This window comes from Microtus pennsylvanicus, chromosome 10, assembly GCF_037038515.1.
Source record: "Microtus pennsylvanicus isolate mMicPen1 chromosome 10, mMicPen1.hap1, whole genome shotgun sequence".
NCBI classification, from domain to species: Eukaryota; Metazoa; Chordata; class Mammalia; order Rodentia; family Cricetidae; genus Microtus; species Microtus pennsylvanicus.
The window spans coordinates 30530955-30547923 of record NC_134588.1 but is presented as its reverse complement, the minus strand read 5'-3'; the positions used below and the strand labels follow the sequence as shown (position 1 = coordinate 30547923).

General features: G+C 42.2%; 1 protein-coding gene across 4 annotated transcripts in view; it reads left to right on the top strand.

Annotated features, from left to right (window-relative positions):
* The window catches only part of Ipo9 (importin 9), a 44162-nt gene continuing 27193 nt past the window's right edge, over positions 1 to 16969 (top strand). For 2 of the 4 annotated variants that reach the window (XM_075988050.1, XM_075988051.1), the window contains exons 1-4: positions 41 to 260; positions 12289 to 12350; positions 12533 to 12619; positions 13298 to 13499. In XM_075988050.1, the coding sequence (XP_075844165.1) occupies positions 98 to 260; positions 12289 to 12350; positions 12533 to 12619; positions 13298 to 13499 (514 nt within the window). In that variant the 5' untranslated portion in view covers positions 41 to 97. Of the gene's footprint in view, positions 261 to 5085; positions 5197 to 12288; positions 12351 to 12532; positions 12620 to 13297; positions 13500 to 16969 lie in introns of all 4 variants that reach the window. The other 2 variants (XM_075988053.1, XM_075988052.1) reach the window with 2 other exon arrangements.

Genomic DNA, 16969 nt, shown 5'->3' with positions numbered 1-16969 from the left:
AGATGCGCAGGCGCGGCTTCGCGGATTGGCCGTACGCGGGAGCCGTCATTCGGTGGCGGGTCCCGGCCGCGGGGCTGGCGGGCTGAGGGGAGAAAAGATGGCGGCAGCGGCGGCAGCTGGTACGGCTTCTGGGCTGCCGGGTCCAGTGGCACAGGGATTGAAGGAGGCGTTGGTGGATACCCTCACCGGGATCCTGTCCCCCGTGCAGGAGGTGCGGGCGGCTGCAGAGGAACAGATTAAGGTGCTGGAGGTGACAGAGGGTGAGTGAGGAGGGACCGTCACGAGGATGGCTCGGACCTGGGCCGGCCGCACACTCGGCTGACCGCAGGGACCTGGGGAGCCTGAGCCAGGGGAGAGGTGGGCATGAGGAGGTGGGTGCTGGGGTGTGCCGCTGATGGCTGAGAAAGTCCTAGAAGAAGGCTGGCGCGTCTGAAAAGGGAGAGGGTCGGGGGAGGTGGAGCCTTGGCGGGGATGGGGTGGGTGAAGACTTGAAAAGATAGTGCCTAGCTTCTGCAGAGGACAGAAATGGAGTTCGACGTGGAGCTGTCGCTGTCGCGCTGTCTGGATGATATTTGAGCTCAAGGCAAGGTCCTTTGCCGTTTTCTTCAGCAGCTCGGTCGTAGTGGGATCAGGGAAGAGCGCTAGGGAAGCGTGAGAGGTAAGGCCCAGGAGAAGGCGGCTACCATCAAACAAGTTTCAGCATCAGAGTTTGAAGTCTGGCCGGTTGTCCAGACACCTCACGTTTTCCTAGAAATTTAACTCAATTAGACGTACACTACTTCACTTCCCCGATCATGCTTTCTGTTTGTTTGTTTTTAAGATTCATTGGCAGTTATTAAATGCTGTGCATTTCCATGTCCAGGGACCGATCTTCCTTTGTTTTAAGCTCTTTGTTCTCATCCTCCCATTATGTTCTTTAAAGTGATAGAGAAGAAACTATTAGTTTGACGTTTTCTTTCAATTTCCTGCTTAGTGGGCTTTCATCAGATCATTTTACAAAGAACAGAAAAAAGGTAAATTCTCCTTGGTCTTTTTGTTTGTTTGTCTGTTTTTCGAGACAGGGTTTATCTGTGTAACAGCCCTAGGTGTCTTGGAACTAGTTCTTATAGACCAGTTTGGTCTGGAGCTCACAGAGATCCTCCTGCCTCTGCTTCCTGAGTGCTGGGATTAAAGGCGTGCACCACCGCCGCCCAGCGACTCTCCTTGGTCTTTATGTAAGAAATATATCCTATCAGAATTTCAGTGGGACTCCAGATCCCTGGAATTCTCAAGTTCAAGAGAATATTTTAACTGCTCCTTAAACTTAGGCCTCTTCAGAAATATGGGAGATTGTTCCTATATTTGACCAACCACCCTTAAAGCCTTGAGTTGATGCTCTTACAGGACTTATTTTTATTGAAAAGAAATGGATGGAGGCGGGGAGTCGCCCTTAAATTTAGTTTTATATTCTCTTATAGTACGGTCCTGGGACAATTGGGAGATCTAATAGGTTAAGGACTATTTGGAAAAAGCCAGTTGTAGTTTTATAACATACCAGATTCTCCCAGATGTGGGTGGGAGAGCGCTGTGGGGAAACAATGCATAACTTGACCTGAAGGAGTCTCTAACTTTCTATGTTTGTTCCATGGGACATGTCTGTAAGACTAAATGACTTGCTGTTTTTGCCAGAAAGGTGTGTGCCTTTCTTGGCTGCCTACTGATGGGCTCTACTCTTGCACATCAAGTGCAGGGATCTCTAACTTTTGGAGGGTGGGGGAGAAAGGCACAGCTCAGTTATTACCTCTTGACTTTATATCTCATGTCCCTGCCTCCCTTGATATAAAGAAGGAAAGCTGATAGACAGAAACCTTACCATATTTAACTTGCTACTTGCATTCAGTTGCTTGTGTGATGCAAACTGATCTTTAATTAAACTTTCCATGAATGATACCCAGTATTGGGCTACCCCAAATGTATGTCTGACACCTTGCTATGAAAAGTGGGCTTATGCTTAAACTACAATAGCACTTTCCTTGCCCTGATTTCTTCATGTCTAGCCAGGTGCAATGGTCTTCAGGCTAAATCAGTTACAAACTTGAGATTGTTGTGAAGTTCTTGTCTTCCACTTTTGTCCTTTTGTGGACTCTTGAAATCAAAAGTACAGGATTTCGACCTAGTGCACTGATGAAGAAATAAATGAACTCTGCCTCAACTCTCCCTCCTGGCCCCATAGCGTACTGGTGATGTGCTGTGTGGCACGAGGACGAGAGGCAGGGCAAAGCTTTGATGTGCTAACAGGAATGGCAACCTGGTAGTAAGTAAGGCATATGGACTCAAGTATAGAATGTGGTTATAGGTTAGATCAAGCCTGGAGTTGAATATACTATGTTGGACTCTTCAGTGGCTTTAAAATAGTCTTGTCCCCTTCTGTACCTATTTTTAGTTAGAGAATGCGGTTCATTCCTTAAGTATTTTTTTCTATGAGTGGCTTTTAACATCATCTTCCCGTTGGGTCCAGAGTATCTGCAGTCTTTCATTCTGGCTGACTCTTAGAAACTTTGTGAAAGTAGCTAACATCTTCTCTAGCAATGGCCCTTCTTTATGTGAGATGATAGCACCTGGTCCCCCAGGAGGAATTCACAAACTACTTAGCCTTAGGTTGTCAGGACATTGTTCCTTTTAGGAAAAAGGTCCTGCAGATTAAGATGAGGGACCTTTCCCACAAATGAGTGGAGAAACGATTTTGCACTCTTGGAATTGCTTTTTGACCTAGTTTCTTTTGGTTTTTCAAGACAGAGTTTCTCAGTAGCTATGGAGCCAGTCCTGGAACTCAACTCCGTAGACCAGGCTGGCCTCAGACTCACAGAGATCCACCTGCCTTTGCCTCCTGAGTGCTGGGATTAAAGGCGTGCGCCACCGTCACCACCACCCGGCTTGACCTAGTTTTATTCCAAAAGAAAGAACTTTGATTTCTCGTCGTTTAAAACAGCTTCCTTAAAAACTTGAAGTTAACGAGAAATCTGGGAGTTGGTGTCTATTATTTTGGGGTTTTAGTAATCTTCTTTTCTGTTTCTGTAAACGCAGGGTCAAGTAACTACCCTATCTAGTCCCTCTGTCCCTTCCAATAGCTGTACTGTAAGCCATTTGCTATGGCCTCACATGGGACATTAACCCACATGGTCTATAAGATTAAGTGACTTGTTATTTTTGCAAGAAAGGTGTGTGCCTTTCTTGATTGCCAGATGAATTCTACTCTTGAACACCAAGTGCAAGGATCTCTAACTTGTGGGGGAAAGCACAGATCAATTAATACCTCTTAAAGGAAAGGGCAAGAAAGGGAGACATGTTTTGGCCAAATTGTATCATAAATAGGATTTTTCCCTCCGATGTTGGGGATTGAACTTGGAGCCTTGTGTGTGTTAGGCAAGTATTCTGTTATCTAGCTACAGCTCCGGCCCTATAGATGGGACTCAAATAAGCACTTTTAAGAAATGGGTTTTCTGCTAGGCAGTGGTGGCACACACCTTTAATCCCAGCTCTCGGGAGGCAGAGACAGGCGGATCTCTGAGTTCCAGAACAGCCATGACAAATTGTAGCAGTATCAAAGAGTTCCACAATAGCCTGGAATGGAGTATAACAAAGGTTTATTTTATTTATTTGGGGATAAACTCATGGTAAGGGTAGCAATCTGCCGTCCTCTATGTGCTCTGGGAACTAGGAACCAAATTCAGCAGAAAAGGGGGCTGCGCTTGCTTTTCATCTGCACCAAGGTGGGCCGGTAGCTTAAAAGCTATTGACTGAAGGAGTTCCCACAACAGGCTGTTACATAGAGAAACCCAGGGAGGGGAGAGGAAAGAAAGGAAGAAAGAAATGGGATTTCTAGAGCAAAAATTACATCCAGATTATTCTTTTTGTCTTCCAGCTTGTATTTTCTGAGAAATAACACAATCAATTACCATATTATCCAGAACGAACACATAGAAGCCAAAGAACTGTGTGTGTATGTCAGAGATCCTTCTGATTTCTCTTTTATTAGCCTAGTGTCCTAGAAGGATTTTCTTGAGCTCCTGCACTTGCCCTTTTCCCTAATTACTTTGATCTAGGGAAGCCCTGAAAACTTTACATACTTAAAGCCTCATTACCATACACAGAGGAAGACTTGGTGTAGTTAACCACTTCATCAGGCATGGTCGCTGTCCTGAGCTGAGTGGGGCAGAACTGGGCAGTCTAGGATTCCCGCGTAGTATGACATTCAGCAGATAATTGTCCCCTTTCGTTTTTCTTCAGAGGATTGAGCTTTTGAGTTTGACTAGCAGAGTTTGTAAAATTTTAATTCTACCCACATAGGGTAAAAGTAAAAAGATTTTTTATTTATTAGCATATCCCTGTAATTCTGTGTCATTGGTAGAGAGGGAGTATCAAGCATTAGACAAGAGAAGTAGGTTACCTAAAGTCTCTTACCCCAGAATCTTAATCTTCTGTCAACTTCATTTTTTTAAATTCGATTTATGGTAAAACCACTTTTAGAATGTTACCTCTTTGTTTCTGGCATATTAATACTTTACTTCTTGTATCTCAAAATGGATTTTTTCCTTTTTCTTTTATTTTTCTACTTTTCTTTAAGAAGAGCATCCGAAGTGTTGGAATGAGAACATGTACAGTCCTAAGTTCTGTAGCCTGAATAGCTGAGATTTTTGTAAAATAACTAGGTTTAGACCTAGTCTTTTTCATCTTGTTATTTATTTTTATCTATTAGAAATGAATATATCCCCTCATCCTCACCCCCAGCGTTTGCCCTTGACTTGGTATTTTGTCTTTTTTCTTTGCTTAGGGCCAGTGCATGCTGGCTAGGCAAGCATTCTACCACTGAGCTGTATTCCCAGTCCAGTCTTCTACCTTGCTCCCAACAGAATACATAATTTCTTCCCCTCTCCCACTATTGTGTTGACCAGAGGGTATGGATACTTCCTTCCATCAGCTTTCCTGGCATTCCGATGCTGCTCGGTTGTGTATGATGACTTTCCCATCTTAGAGGCCTAGAGAGATGATCCTGCTAGCTGGAGATGCTTTCTGGTTCTCATGGGCACTTTTCTGGCTTTCTTACAGTGTAGCATAAGCACTGTCCACCTGCGAAGGGCGGCCCACAAGGATCCAGACGCACTCCTGGGCATGTGGCGGGCACTGAACCGAGCGGAAGGCGGCCACGCTCGGAAAAAGGCCAGTGGTAGAGTTTTCTTTTCCCTTTAAGCTATGGTTTTGTGGTGCTTACCCACCCCATGACAGATAGGGGACTTCTAGAGTGCTGCTTAAAACTTTCCTACAGAGAGTCTCCCTTCACAGTCCCCTAACGTTGGCTATCTAGACACTGGCAATCTTAGGTCTCTCTAGTAGACCCTTAAGAACAGCGATAATGCAGTTCTTCAATTATCCTTTGTCCTCCCTGCCCTCTTTTACATTTTCCCTACTAAGCCAAAGTTTACATAGGTAATTGTTGCCAAACAGGGTAAGAGAAAGGAGAGCAAAGATCATCAGAAAGGGGGAAGAAACACCCAAAAGAGTAGAAAATGAATTTAATGTGGAACATTAAAAAAAGTGAGAGAAAGCAAAGGATGTCTTAGAAAGGCCAGGGATGTCAGTTTGGAGTGGAGGCACCCTATAAGGTCAGGTGAAAGAAATCTAGATTAACCGAATAAAGCTGTCCCCATTTAACCTTAGAAAGCTGCGCTAAGGGAATTGTTTCCTGACAGAACGACTCTGGGAAGCTCACTTCACATAGCCCTCATAGGAGCATTCTTCTTTGGTTCAGTGTCTTAAATTGAATCTTAATTTAATCTGAATTAGCTTCTTCTAAATCCAGTCTGTGTGTCTCTTGTATTCTCTCTGCTTTCAATATCCCCAAGTAAGCTATTTAGCTCTTCTTTGTGTTTTCCAAAGTTATGTTACGGCACATATCCGTAAAACAAGGAATCTCCAAAGGGCTGTGTCCACACATAAAAAGAAGTGTTATTTGTTTTTTAACAGATATATTTAGTTGTGTTTTCTTTTTAAAGGTATTGTATAGCTTCTCTCAGTAAAAGTCTTCAAATTCATATCAGATGGGGTTGTGTGCCCTCTGACAGAAGTCAGCAATGTAAAGAAGCAACTATGTTGATCGTATTTAAGCCCAGGCCATGAACGTCAGGGGGTGTGTTTGTTCTTTTCGCTACACTCTCAAGAATAATGTTTTGCCTTGTGGAGATACTTTTTTAAAAGCAAAAAAGGTTTTCACCGGGCAATGGTAGTGCATACCTTTAATACAAGCACTTGGGAGGCAGAGGCAGGAGAATCTCTGTGAGTTCGAGACCAACCTGAACTTCAGAGCAAGTTCCAGGACAGGCTCCAAAGCTACAGAGAAACCCTGCCTTGAAAAGGCAATAAATAAATAAGTTTTTTTCCTTTGCATTACCTTTATAGAAGACTTCATTATTAATACCATACTTCCCATTGCCATTGGTGGATTCTTCATCAACTTTCATGGAAATTAAAGTTTTCAGTATGATACAAGGCTATACAGTTTAGGCAGAACTTTCCTTTCTTATATCCCACTGTAGCAATGCAATGCAAATTAGTTTTTTGTCTTTAAAATTTCAAGGTTAATAGTTTTGAAACTCTGGGAACTTGTAGAGAAGAGAATATATTCTATCCATTCTATTTTAAATCTTGTCTTAATAAACCAGGTTAATCTTCAGGTTGTCTTTCCCAGTAGACTTTTAAATGGGCATTCATATAAGTTGAACTCTCAACCTTCTCTCTTGGGTGAAATCAGGAAATAAACTTTTATAGAAAATTCATCTTAAAGTACTTGTAGGTGGAGACTCCTGGTCGACTCATAGATATCTGTTCTCACCACCCTTAGACACCAGCCACTGAGTGGAGTGTGAGGTGTGTGTTTGATAGGCACAGTTACTTCAGGACTGTGACAGAGAAGCTCCCAGCTTTGTGATCGTCACTAGAGTGCTACCTCCTCCTGGCACAGATGCAAAAAGGAAAAAAAAAACACCTTTCATGGAAGCTTTTCTCTCTGAGTAGCCTTTCGGTGTCCAGTTGATGACGCGGGGCCCATGTGCAGTTTTTCTGAGTGCTGTGATACCCTGCTGTCTGGTGCCCGTGTGAACTGCTGAGAGAGATGTGGATTCTTTCCCTTCTCTGAGCTGTATCAGTGCTCTCACTGAAAGATAATCATTCAAATTTATTTAAAGCTTTATAGCTTCAATTCACATTTCAAAACCTTCTCAAAAAATCTTATTCCTCAGTATCTTTTTCATGATGGATGATTATTTTGCTTATTTTCATCTCATTTTAGTTTGTTCCTGTAGGAATAATCCAAAATTAAACTCTTGCTGGTAACTTTTAAAACCCACATAAATGTTATTTAAATAGTGCCTTAAAAGAAAGTTCTGCGGCTGGTGGGATTGCTCAGTGGTTATGAGCACTGACTGCTCCTCCAGAGGACCGGGTTTCAATTCCCAGCACCCACATGGCAGCTTGCAGCTGTCTGTAGCTCCAGTTCCAGAGAATCTGACATCATTATACCAATGTACATGAAATAAGGTTAAATAAAGTTTAAAAAAAAAGAAAGAAAGAAAGTTCTGTGTGTTCCAGGTAGTTTATGAATGTATTTGTAGGTCATTCTGAAGGAAGTCGCATTAGGCACACTAGAACTGATTCAGTGTCCCAGGAAACCAGGACCATGTGGACTCAACAGTGTGAGGTTAATGTCCATTTTCACACTAAGTATATGAATTGTAAGTGTGGGTACCTTTGTTAGTAGCATTATCCTTTTTTTATTGTTTATTTATTTGTGGAAATGGGGCTTGTGCATGGCACATAGGTGGAGATCAGAAGACAACTTGTTGGGGTTGTTTCTCTCCACCATGTGGGTTCCGGGGATCAAATTCAGGTCATGAGGCTTGGTGGCTAGTGCCTTAGCCTGTTAAACTGTCTTGCTGGGCTCTGTGTCCTTTTAAAACTAGTTCTGGAGAGATGGTTCAGTGGCTAAGAACACTGGCTGTACTTCCAGAGGACTAGGGTTCAATTAATTCTCAACACCCACATGATGCCTGAGCTGTTTGTAACTTGAGCCCAAGGGATCCACCTTCTGGCCTCCCTTGCAGGCAAAACACCATACAGATTTTTTTAATGTGAAAAGGATGAAATAGATTTAAACTATAGATTTGATGTACGTTTTAAATTAAATCTAAGCATTGGTATTTTTTTTTCTAAGCATTGGTATTTAAAAGGGCTTAAGACAGCTGAGCATGGCAATGCACACCTTCAATTCCAGCACTCAGGACGGGTGCAGGTGGATCTCTGATTTGGAGGACAACCTGGTCTACATAATGAGAAATAGTGAGACCCTATCTCAAAAAACAAAACAAAGGTCTTTTTAAATCGTAAATGACTCATCTGTGTTTTAGAGTCCGTTCTAAAAGTTGACTCATATAATATTGGGTTTTAGACACCTGTTTCTCCTATTGCAATCAATGGGTTTTTTCTGTTTACACAGTATCTGAACTAACCAAAACAATCTTAGGAATCAGAGTGATTCTGAAGGTTTTAAGTGTTTGTGGTTTAAGCATTTAATAAACATTTTTAAAGAAAAGCCTATTTTATCATTGTTTATAGTCTCATTCTTTCCTGAGTGACGTGATGGATGCCGTAGAAAAACAGAACACTTGCCCAGCAAAAGCCCCAGCTCTGATCCCTCATGTTGAAGAAATAAATTAATTTAAAATAAAGGCATTGATGGGGCTGGAGAGATGGCTCAGAGGTTAAGAGCACTGACTGCTCTTCCAGAGGTCCTGAGTTCAATTCCCAGCAACCACATGGTGGCTCATAGCCATCTATAACGAGACCTGGCACCCCTTTCTGCCTTGAGGGCACACATGGAAGGAATGCTGTACACATAATAAATAAATAAATATTTTAAAATAAAGGCATTGAGAAGAATGAGCTTTGAGGATCTGGTAAAATTTCAGGGCAAAATACAAAAATCAGCAGCTTGCTTTCTTATACACAAAGGATCTAACTTGTTTTGAAACTTTTAAAACCATTTATGATTTCAATCAAAAAAGATTAATTTGAAATAAAATAGGAACTATAAGAATCTATTACAGGATACTTCTTTTTAATGTGGGAGAGTCGTTCCTCTAGTTGATATTGTGGTGGGTGGTTGTTGTTTGGTTTGTTTGTTTTTCAGTAGGCAGGGGTTTTTTTATTGTGGGTGGGTGTTTTGCCTGTGTGTATGTCTGTGTACCATTTGCTTGCAGTGCCCTCAGAAGCCAGAGAAGGGCATTGGATCCCCTAAGACTAGAGTTGCAGCAAGTTATGACATGCCATGTGGGTACTGGGAATCAAACCTGGGTCCTCTGAAAGAGCAGCAAGTACTCTGAACTACTGAGCCATTTCCCTAGCCCTCCATTAAATATGAACAAACTGGAAAGATGCCCTGTTATTAGCTCAGACAGTAGGACATTATTAGAAAGCTAGACAAGTTGATTCTGAAGGTTATACAGAAAGACAAAGATTGAAGAGTAACTATAAAAACATAGCAAAGCAAAACTACCAGAAGGGACAAGCTCTATGGACATTTAAGTGTTATATAAAATTTCCATAATTAACACTGTGGCACAGGCACATAAATAGAAAGGCAGTTATAGTAAAAAAAAAAAAAGTCCAAAAAACTGCACACAAGTATCTATAGAAATTGAGTAAAATAAGAGCATCCCTGCTCTGAAAACCTGATCATACTCCAAAATCTGAAAGCAATTTTTGTATGCCAACATGAGCCTGCAAGTAGAAAATTCTGTATCTGCCTTATGCCAGAGTCGAAGCACAGAAACACTGCTGACTAGGTGGTGCGCACTTGTAATTTTAACTGTAAGAAGACTGAGGCCAGAGAATTAAGTCCAAGGTGAATTACACAGTGAGATGCTGTCCAAGAGAAAAGGAAACAAACGGTCTGGACTTGGTAGCTAACCCTTATGATTCCATCTCCTAGGAGGCCAAGGCAGTAGAATTGTTGATAATTTGGGGCCAGCCTGGGCTACAATAAGATCCTGTCTCATAAATGCATGGTGTGAAAAGGGGAGGAAATGATGGAATTTTTAGGGTTTTTTTTTTTTTTTTGAGACAGGATTTCTCTGTGTAGTCCTAGCTGTCCTGGAACTTACTCTATCTACCAGGTTGGGCTCGAACTAAGAGATCCGCCTGCCTCTGCCTCCTGTGCGCTGGGACTAAAGGTGTGCACCACTATACCTGAATAAATGAAACTTTTTAAATGGAGCTGGGACAACTGCATAACCATTTGAAATTAAATCTGCATTTCCGCCATATAGAAAAATAAGCCCCAGTGAATTAAGAGCCTAAATGTAAGAAAATTAAACCCTAGAATTACTAGAAGAAACATGGTAAGTTCCCTCTAACTTTACATAGTGATGGGCAATAAAATAATAAATAGCAAAATAATTTTTGTCATAAAGACAGGTTTATGCTAAGCACATGCATTAAATCATTCGATCTTTAATAGGCATGGTGGCACACTCCTTTAATCCCTGCATGTGGGAGGCAGAGGCAGGCAGGTCTCTGTTTGAGGTTAGTTTGTAGTTTGGTCTACAAAGCAAGTTCAGGACAGCCAGAGCTGTTACACAGAGAAACCCTATCTTGGGGGGTGGGGAGGGTGCCTTCATATACTTGCTTGTTACATTGATACCTCTATTCTTTCTTTGTGGGTTTGAAAACTGGGGCTTAAAGGATAAATAACTTATCTAAGGACATGTGGTAGCTTCAAGACTTGAGCTTAAACTTGCCTAAATCTAGTGCCCTTGCTGGGTTGTTTTATTTGTTTGTGGGGGTGGGGGGAGTAGTGTGTGTATATATGTGATTCGGGTCACATGCAATTTTAAATTTCCTACTAGCCATATTAAAGAGGTTTAAAAAGGAAACAGATAAAATAATTTTAATACATAAAGCTAGAGAAATAACTCGGTGGTTAAGAACTCTTGCTGGTCTTCCAGAACCAAACCTAAGTTTGGTTCCCAGCATCTATGTTGGAAAACTCACAGTTGTCTATAACTCTGGCTTCATGGGATCTTACAATCTAAAGTCCTCTTCTGGCCTCTGCTGGCACTTGCATACATGTGGCATACATCGATTCATGAATACACATGGGAATAAAACTTCAAAGCCAGGCGGTGGTGTTGCACTTCTTTAATCCCAGCACTCGGAAAGCAGAGTCAGAACTATGTGAGTTCGAGGCCAGCCGGGTCTAAAAAGTGAGTTTACAGAGAACCCTACCTTAAAGAGCAAAAAGAAAAAGAAAGAAAAGCTTTAAAATAATAGTGATTTTAATATTGGCTGATCGTAGTGACACACACCTTTAATCACAGCGCTCTGGATACAGAGGGCATCCTAATGCATATAATGAGTTCCAGGCCAGTCACAGATACATGATGGTGAGACCTTGTCTACAAAATTAATTAATTAGCTAATGAATTAAATACTGTACTCATCTAACCTGGTGTAGTTCCACATATAATCTTGGTTTGGTATTTTTAAGGGTGTTAGGGTCGATGTGCCTTTAATCCTAGCACTCAGAAGGCAGGCTATGGGGTCTCTGAGAATTTGAGGCCAGCCAGGATTGTGTAGTGAGAGTGTCACAAAGAGAAACATTATTGAGATACTTTGTTTTTATGCTAAATTTGAAATGTAGGATGTTTACATTTACAGTCATCTCAGTCTTTGTGACTGGTGACCAACTATATTGGTTTTCACAATTCTAGACTGTGAGATAAAAATTAAGATGTATCTTTGATTTTACATTCTTGATACAGTGTTGACTTCTTTGCAAATGTGAACAAGTCTGTTTCTATTTGGTAGTGAGAGTGTGTAGCATACTTCCAATATGCAGTCCAAGACTTGTTAATCAAGCATGTGACTCACACCTGTGGCCCCAGTGCTTGATGAACTGGGGCAGGAGGGTCTTGTTCAAGACTAAGCTATGTGTCAAAATCCTGTCTTTTTTAAAAGTTTATATTGCACGTTGAAAACTGTTCTTTGCAACCCTTATTTTGTTTTGTTTTTTAGGGTTAAGCCTGTTGAGCCAGGTTTTCTCAAACCTAATGTTATAAATTTCCTAAAATGGCTGCGCTGTCGAAGCAGTAGTTCACGTTTCTTTCTGAAACCTTTCCTTGTTGCTTCAAGGTTGAGCTCAGTGAATTGCTATGGCCTTCATGAATATCCTTAGACTCACAGTAAAATTTTCTGTTTCAGAATTTGGCGTTCACCTAGCAGAGCTGACTGTAGATCCTCAGGGGGCACTGGCCATCCGTCAGGTGAGTCCCTTTACTTAGTAAGGGAACTTTCTTAGGGGAAAGAGAAAGGATAAGGGCAGTGTATCAAACAGGATTTTTGTACCAGATTTATGTATGATTCAGTCGTATCAAACCAAGTACGTGGTTTTATGTGTGAAAATCAGTTATTTCTTGTTGCACATGATGGCTTACTCTCTTCACAGCTGGCATCAGTCATCCTGAAGCAGTATGTGGAAACTCACTGGTGTTCCCAATCAGAAAAGTTCAGACCTCCTGAAACTACAGAAAGGGTAATGGCAGTTCTGTGGCTAGTCAGTCTTAATACGTTCAGCATTAGTCTAACATTTTTTTTGATAACAGAAAACAAGACTAGGAAGAAAATAGTGAGTGGCATTATGATTACTATATATATATAAATAAGACTATCATGATAGACTGTGTTCAAATCCAGTTCTACCCTTTTGCAGACCATGAGAGCATTTGAAATCTGTTTAGCTGTGAACACTCAATTTCCTAAGTTTTCTAAATTAGAATTAAAATTACCATCATCAGAGGGCTTAACAATGAAATGAAATAATACTTCTAGTTAGTACAATTGCTAAGCAGCTACCCTGAGTACCCAAGAAGAGATGAGATACAGTTCTAGTACTGTTGGTTGGAACCTTCTACAATTGTCCAATATAAGCATCGCTGTGACTGGTGAACTCTTAAAATGTGGCTACTGAGCCAGATGTGGTAGTACACGCCTTTAATTCCAGCACTCGAGAGACAGGCAGGTGGATCTACTCAGTTCCAGGACAGCCAGGGCTACACAGAGCAGCCCTGTCTTGAAAAAACAAAACTATAAAAAGTAAATTAAAAATGTGGCTACTATAACTGAACAACTAACATTGTCCCGAAGCAGATGGGTCTCTCTCTGCCCACAGCTTACCACCTGATTAATGACAAATGGCCTTTCCTCTTTACAGGCAAAAATTGTTATTCGAGAGCTATTACCCAATGGGTTGAGAGAATCAATAAGCAAAGTGCGCTCCAGTGTGGCCTATGCTGTGTCAGCCATTGCCCATTGGGATTGGCCAGAAGCCTGGCCCCAACTCTTCAGCCTGCTCATGGAGATGTTGGTGAGCGGAGACTTAAATGCCGTCCATGGAGCCATGCGTGTGTTGACAGGTATCAGAAGCATTTTCCCTGGTGTTGATACTTGACCTTTTGTGAGAGGAACAATTAAGAGCTATGTAATAATGTGTCCCAGACCAAAGAGCTGTTACATGTTGTTCCTCTCTTCTAGGTCTTTGTAAATGTTGATCTTTTGGTTTTTATCTCCACAGCCACCAGAAGTTCCATTGATTCTTTCCAGGAAATTGAGTTAGCGTAATTATACTTCCAAATCTTCACTTAGGAATACTGGAGGCTGAGGGTATGATTCAGTGATAGAGCATGCACAAGCTGGAATACCACACACATACAATGATACAGTAATGCCATAACAAATAATTAGATTTTTGGTTTATAGTCTGATTGCACCTTGACCCTTCACATAGCCTCTTTGAGCCTTAGTTTCTAAGATGCTATCTTAACTACTGTTCAATTGCTCTGCAGAGACACCATGACCAACACAGCTCTTACAAAACTGGTTACCTGCACAAGGTCACACCAACAACGCCAGTCAATATTCCAACAACCAATAATGTTTCACTCAGTGGTTCACACGAAAAGGTGGAGGGTATAAAGGGGGAATGGGGACATGTTGGGGGTACCGAGGAGAGTGGACTGGGGAGTTGCTTATAGTCTTAGGGGTTAGTCCATGATTGTCTTGGTGGGGGGCAGACAGGTACGGTGCTAGAGCAGTAGCTGAGCGCTTTTCTGTGATCGAATAGCAGAGAGACAGACTTGAGACCTGGCATATAGGCTTTTGGAGCCTCAAAGCCCACCCCAGTATCATACTTCCTCCAACAAGGCCACACTTAATCCTTCTTAAACAGTTTCACTCCCTGGTGACTAAGCATCCAAATATATGAGCCTATGGGTCTATTCTCATTCAAACACTGCAGATGCTAAACTCAAAGGAGATTTGGTAGTTGATATATGCTAATCTATATAAAGCATTGAGTGTAACAACCAGCTGACAGTGTAGTAGACTCTGAGCAAACCTTAGTCATTAGGTTTAACATAGTTCGTAAGTATTCTTTTCTATGTAATTGTCTCAGTAGCCTCTTGAAAATATCACAATTGGTTGTTCCATCTTTTTTAAGATTTTATTTATTATGTATACAGTGTTCTGCCTGCAGGTAGACATGCAGGCCAGAAGAGGGCACCAGATCTCATTACAGATGGTTGTGAGCCATCATATGGTTGCTGGGAATTGAACTCAGGATCTTTGGAAGAGCTCTTAACCACTGAACCGATTCTCCAGCCCGATTGTTCCATCTTTAGATGATTATATAAACACATGAGATGAAGTGTACAGTAATCAAAACTCATAGACTTGTACTCTGCGGCTAGGTTGAACCAAGGAAAAATTAAGAGTAGCCAGGGTTCAGCTGAGTGAGCATGGTGTTACACACTGTTAGATCCAGCCCTGGGGCAAGGGGGGATCCTCCTGTTACCAAGCTCTGAGAGAAATGCCAGGCCTTGGTAGACTGTAACCTCTGACCAGCAGGGCCTCCCAACATTTTGTTTAGTTTTACGAGACAGGGTTTCTCTGTGTAACAGCCCTGACTGTCCTGGAACTCGCTTTGTAGACTAGGCTGGCCTCGAACTCACAGAGATCCTCTAAAATGCATGGGCTGATCTTTTAGAAATCATCTTTCACTGGGCAGTGGTGGCACATGCCTTTAATCCCAGCACTCAGGAGGCACAGGCAGGCGGATCTCTGTGAGTTCAAGACCAACTTGGTCTACAAAGTAAGTTCCAGGACATAAATCACATCTGTTTTTCTGAGACCTGCCAGTTTACATAGTTTACAAGAACTGTTCTCCCTCCCTCCCTCCCTCCCTCCCTCCCTCCTTCCCTCCTTCCCTCCCTACCTCCCCTTGCTAAGTAGACCAGGATGGCCTTGAACCTTGAACTCAGAGATCTACCTGCTTCTGCCTCCCAGTAGTAAGATTAAAGGGCTGCACCATCACCTGGCTTTTCTCACTTTTTAAATGGAATATCTTCTATGTATTTTTTGACAGTTTCAAACATGTAAAACATGTCTGTTAGTCATATCCACCTTCAACTCCCCACTCCACTCTCCTTGGTACCCCAACATGTCCCCATTCCCCCTTGACACCCCCCACCTTTTCGTGTGAACCACTGAGTATATCATTATTGGTTGTTGGAATATTGACTGGCATCGTTGGTGTGACCTCGTGCAGGTAACCATAGCTGCTTTGAGTTCATGAGTGCCTTGACCATGTTATCTCTGAAAGACAGCATTTCACAGCACTCCTCTTCATCCTGCAGTTCTTGCATTCTTTCTGCCCCATCTCTGTGACTTGCCCTGAGCCTTGTGGTGGGGTGGGGGCCTTGGTATAGATGTTCCTTTAAAGCCAAGCACTCAGAGTCACTCATTCTCAGCACTTTGACCAGGGATGAATTTCTGCTGACCTGCAGAGAGAAGTGTTTCTAACCCACATTGTGGGCAGCATAATCCATGGGTTTAAGCATAAATATTTAGAAGGAAATTTGAGAATATGCTGTTTAACAAAGGTAATAAATTTCCCCCAAGACCTAGGACCTCCCAAACGATGGTCATTTGACAAGGTTTTTGGGCCCAGCAGGCGTGAATTCCCTCCTATGGGCAGACTAAAAATCTGGGAGCTGAGTACAGCTCCTCCTCAGGAACAATAAGTGTTCTTCACAGCTGAGCTCTTTCTAGCCCCCAGCCGATTGTACTTTTAGTTAGCTTACAAAGTAGTGGCTTTCCATAAAGGGTTTTCATATCTCCTTAGTTTTGGTTGCCCTCGCTCCCTCCTCTTCCTGTGTCTCACCTCTAACTCCTAGTATTCCTTAAGGGAATACTGCCAGGAAAGCAACCCTGTAAGCAGCATTCCCTCTGCTTCAGTTCCTGCTTTGACTTCCCTTGATAATAGACTATGGCCCCTAAGCTGAAATAAGCAGTTTCCTACCTATGTTGTTTTTGGTCAGTGTTTACTGACAGCATCAGAAAGTAAACTAGAAAGAGCAGGTCCTGTCCCTGCAGCTGGTGTGTGTGAGGAGCAGCACTGTGCTCTGCACTTCGGATCTGTTTGCTTGTCATCTATGCCCATGCAGTATTAATGGTGGATTACTGATTCTGAGTCAGAGGCAAATCCTTCATTTGTTTCAAAGCTTCCTCTTCCCATGCCCAGATGCCCTTCTAGAATGCCTGCTATGTTCCTATTTTAGCTGTGTCTGTAAGTAACTTTAGCTCAGAAAAAGCAAACTTACCAAAAAGGCCAAAGCGTTCTTCTCTGAGCCTTTCACTGCCCTTGCTTCTCCTTTATGACTGAGGACTACACTCATTCTTCACTGTGTAATTGAACTTTTTGGGGAGTTTTGTTTTGGTTTGGTTTTCAAGACAGGGTTTCTCTATGTAGCTTTGGTGCTTGTCTTGGCACTCACTCTGTAGACCAGGCTGGTCTCGAACTCACAGAGATCTGCCCGCTTCTGCCTCC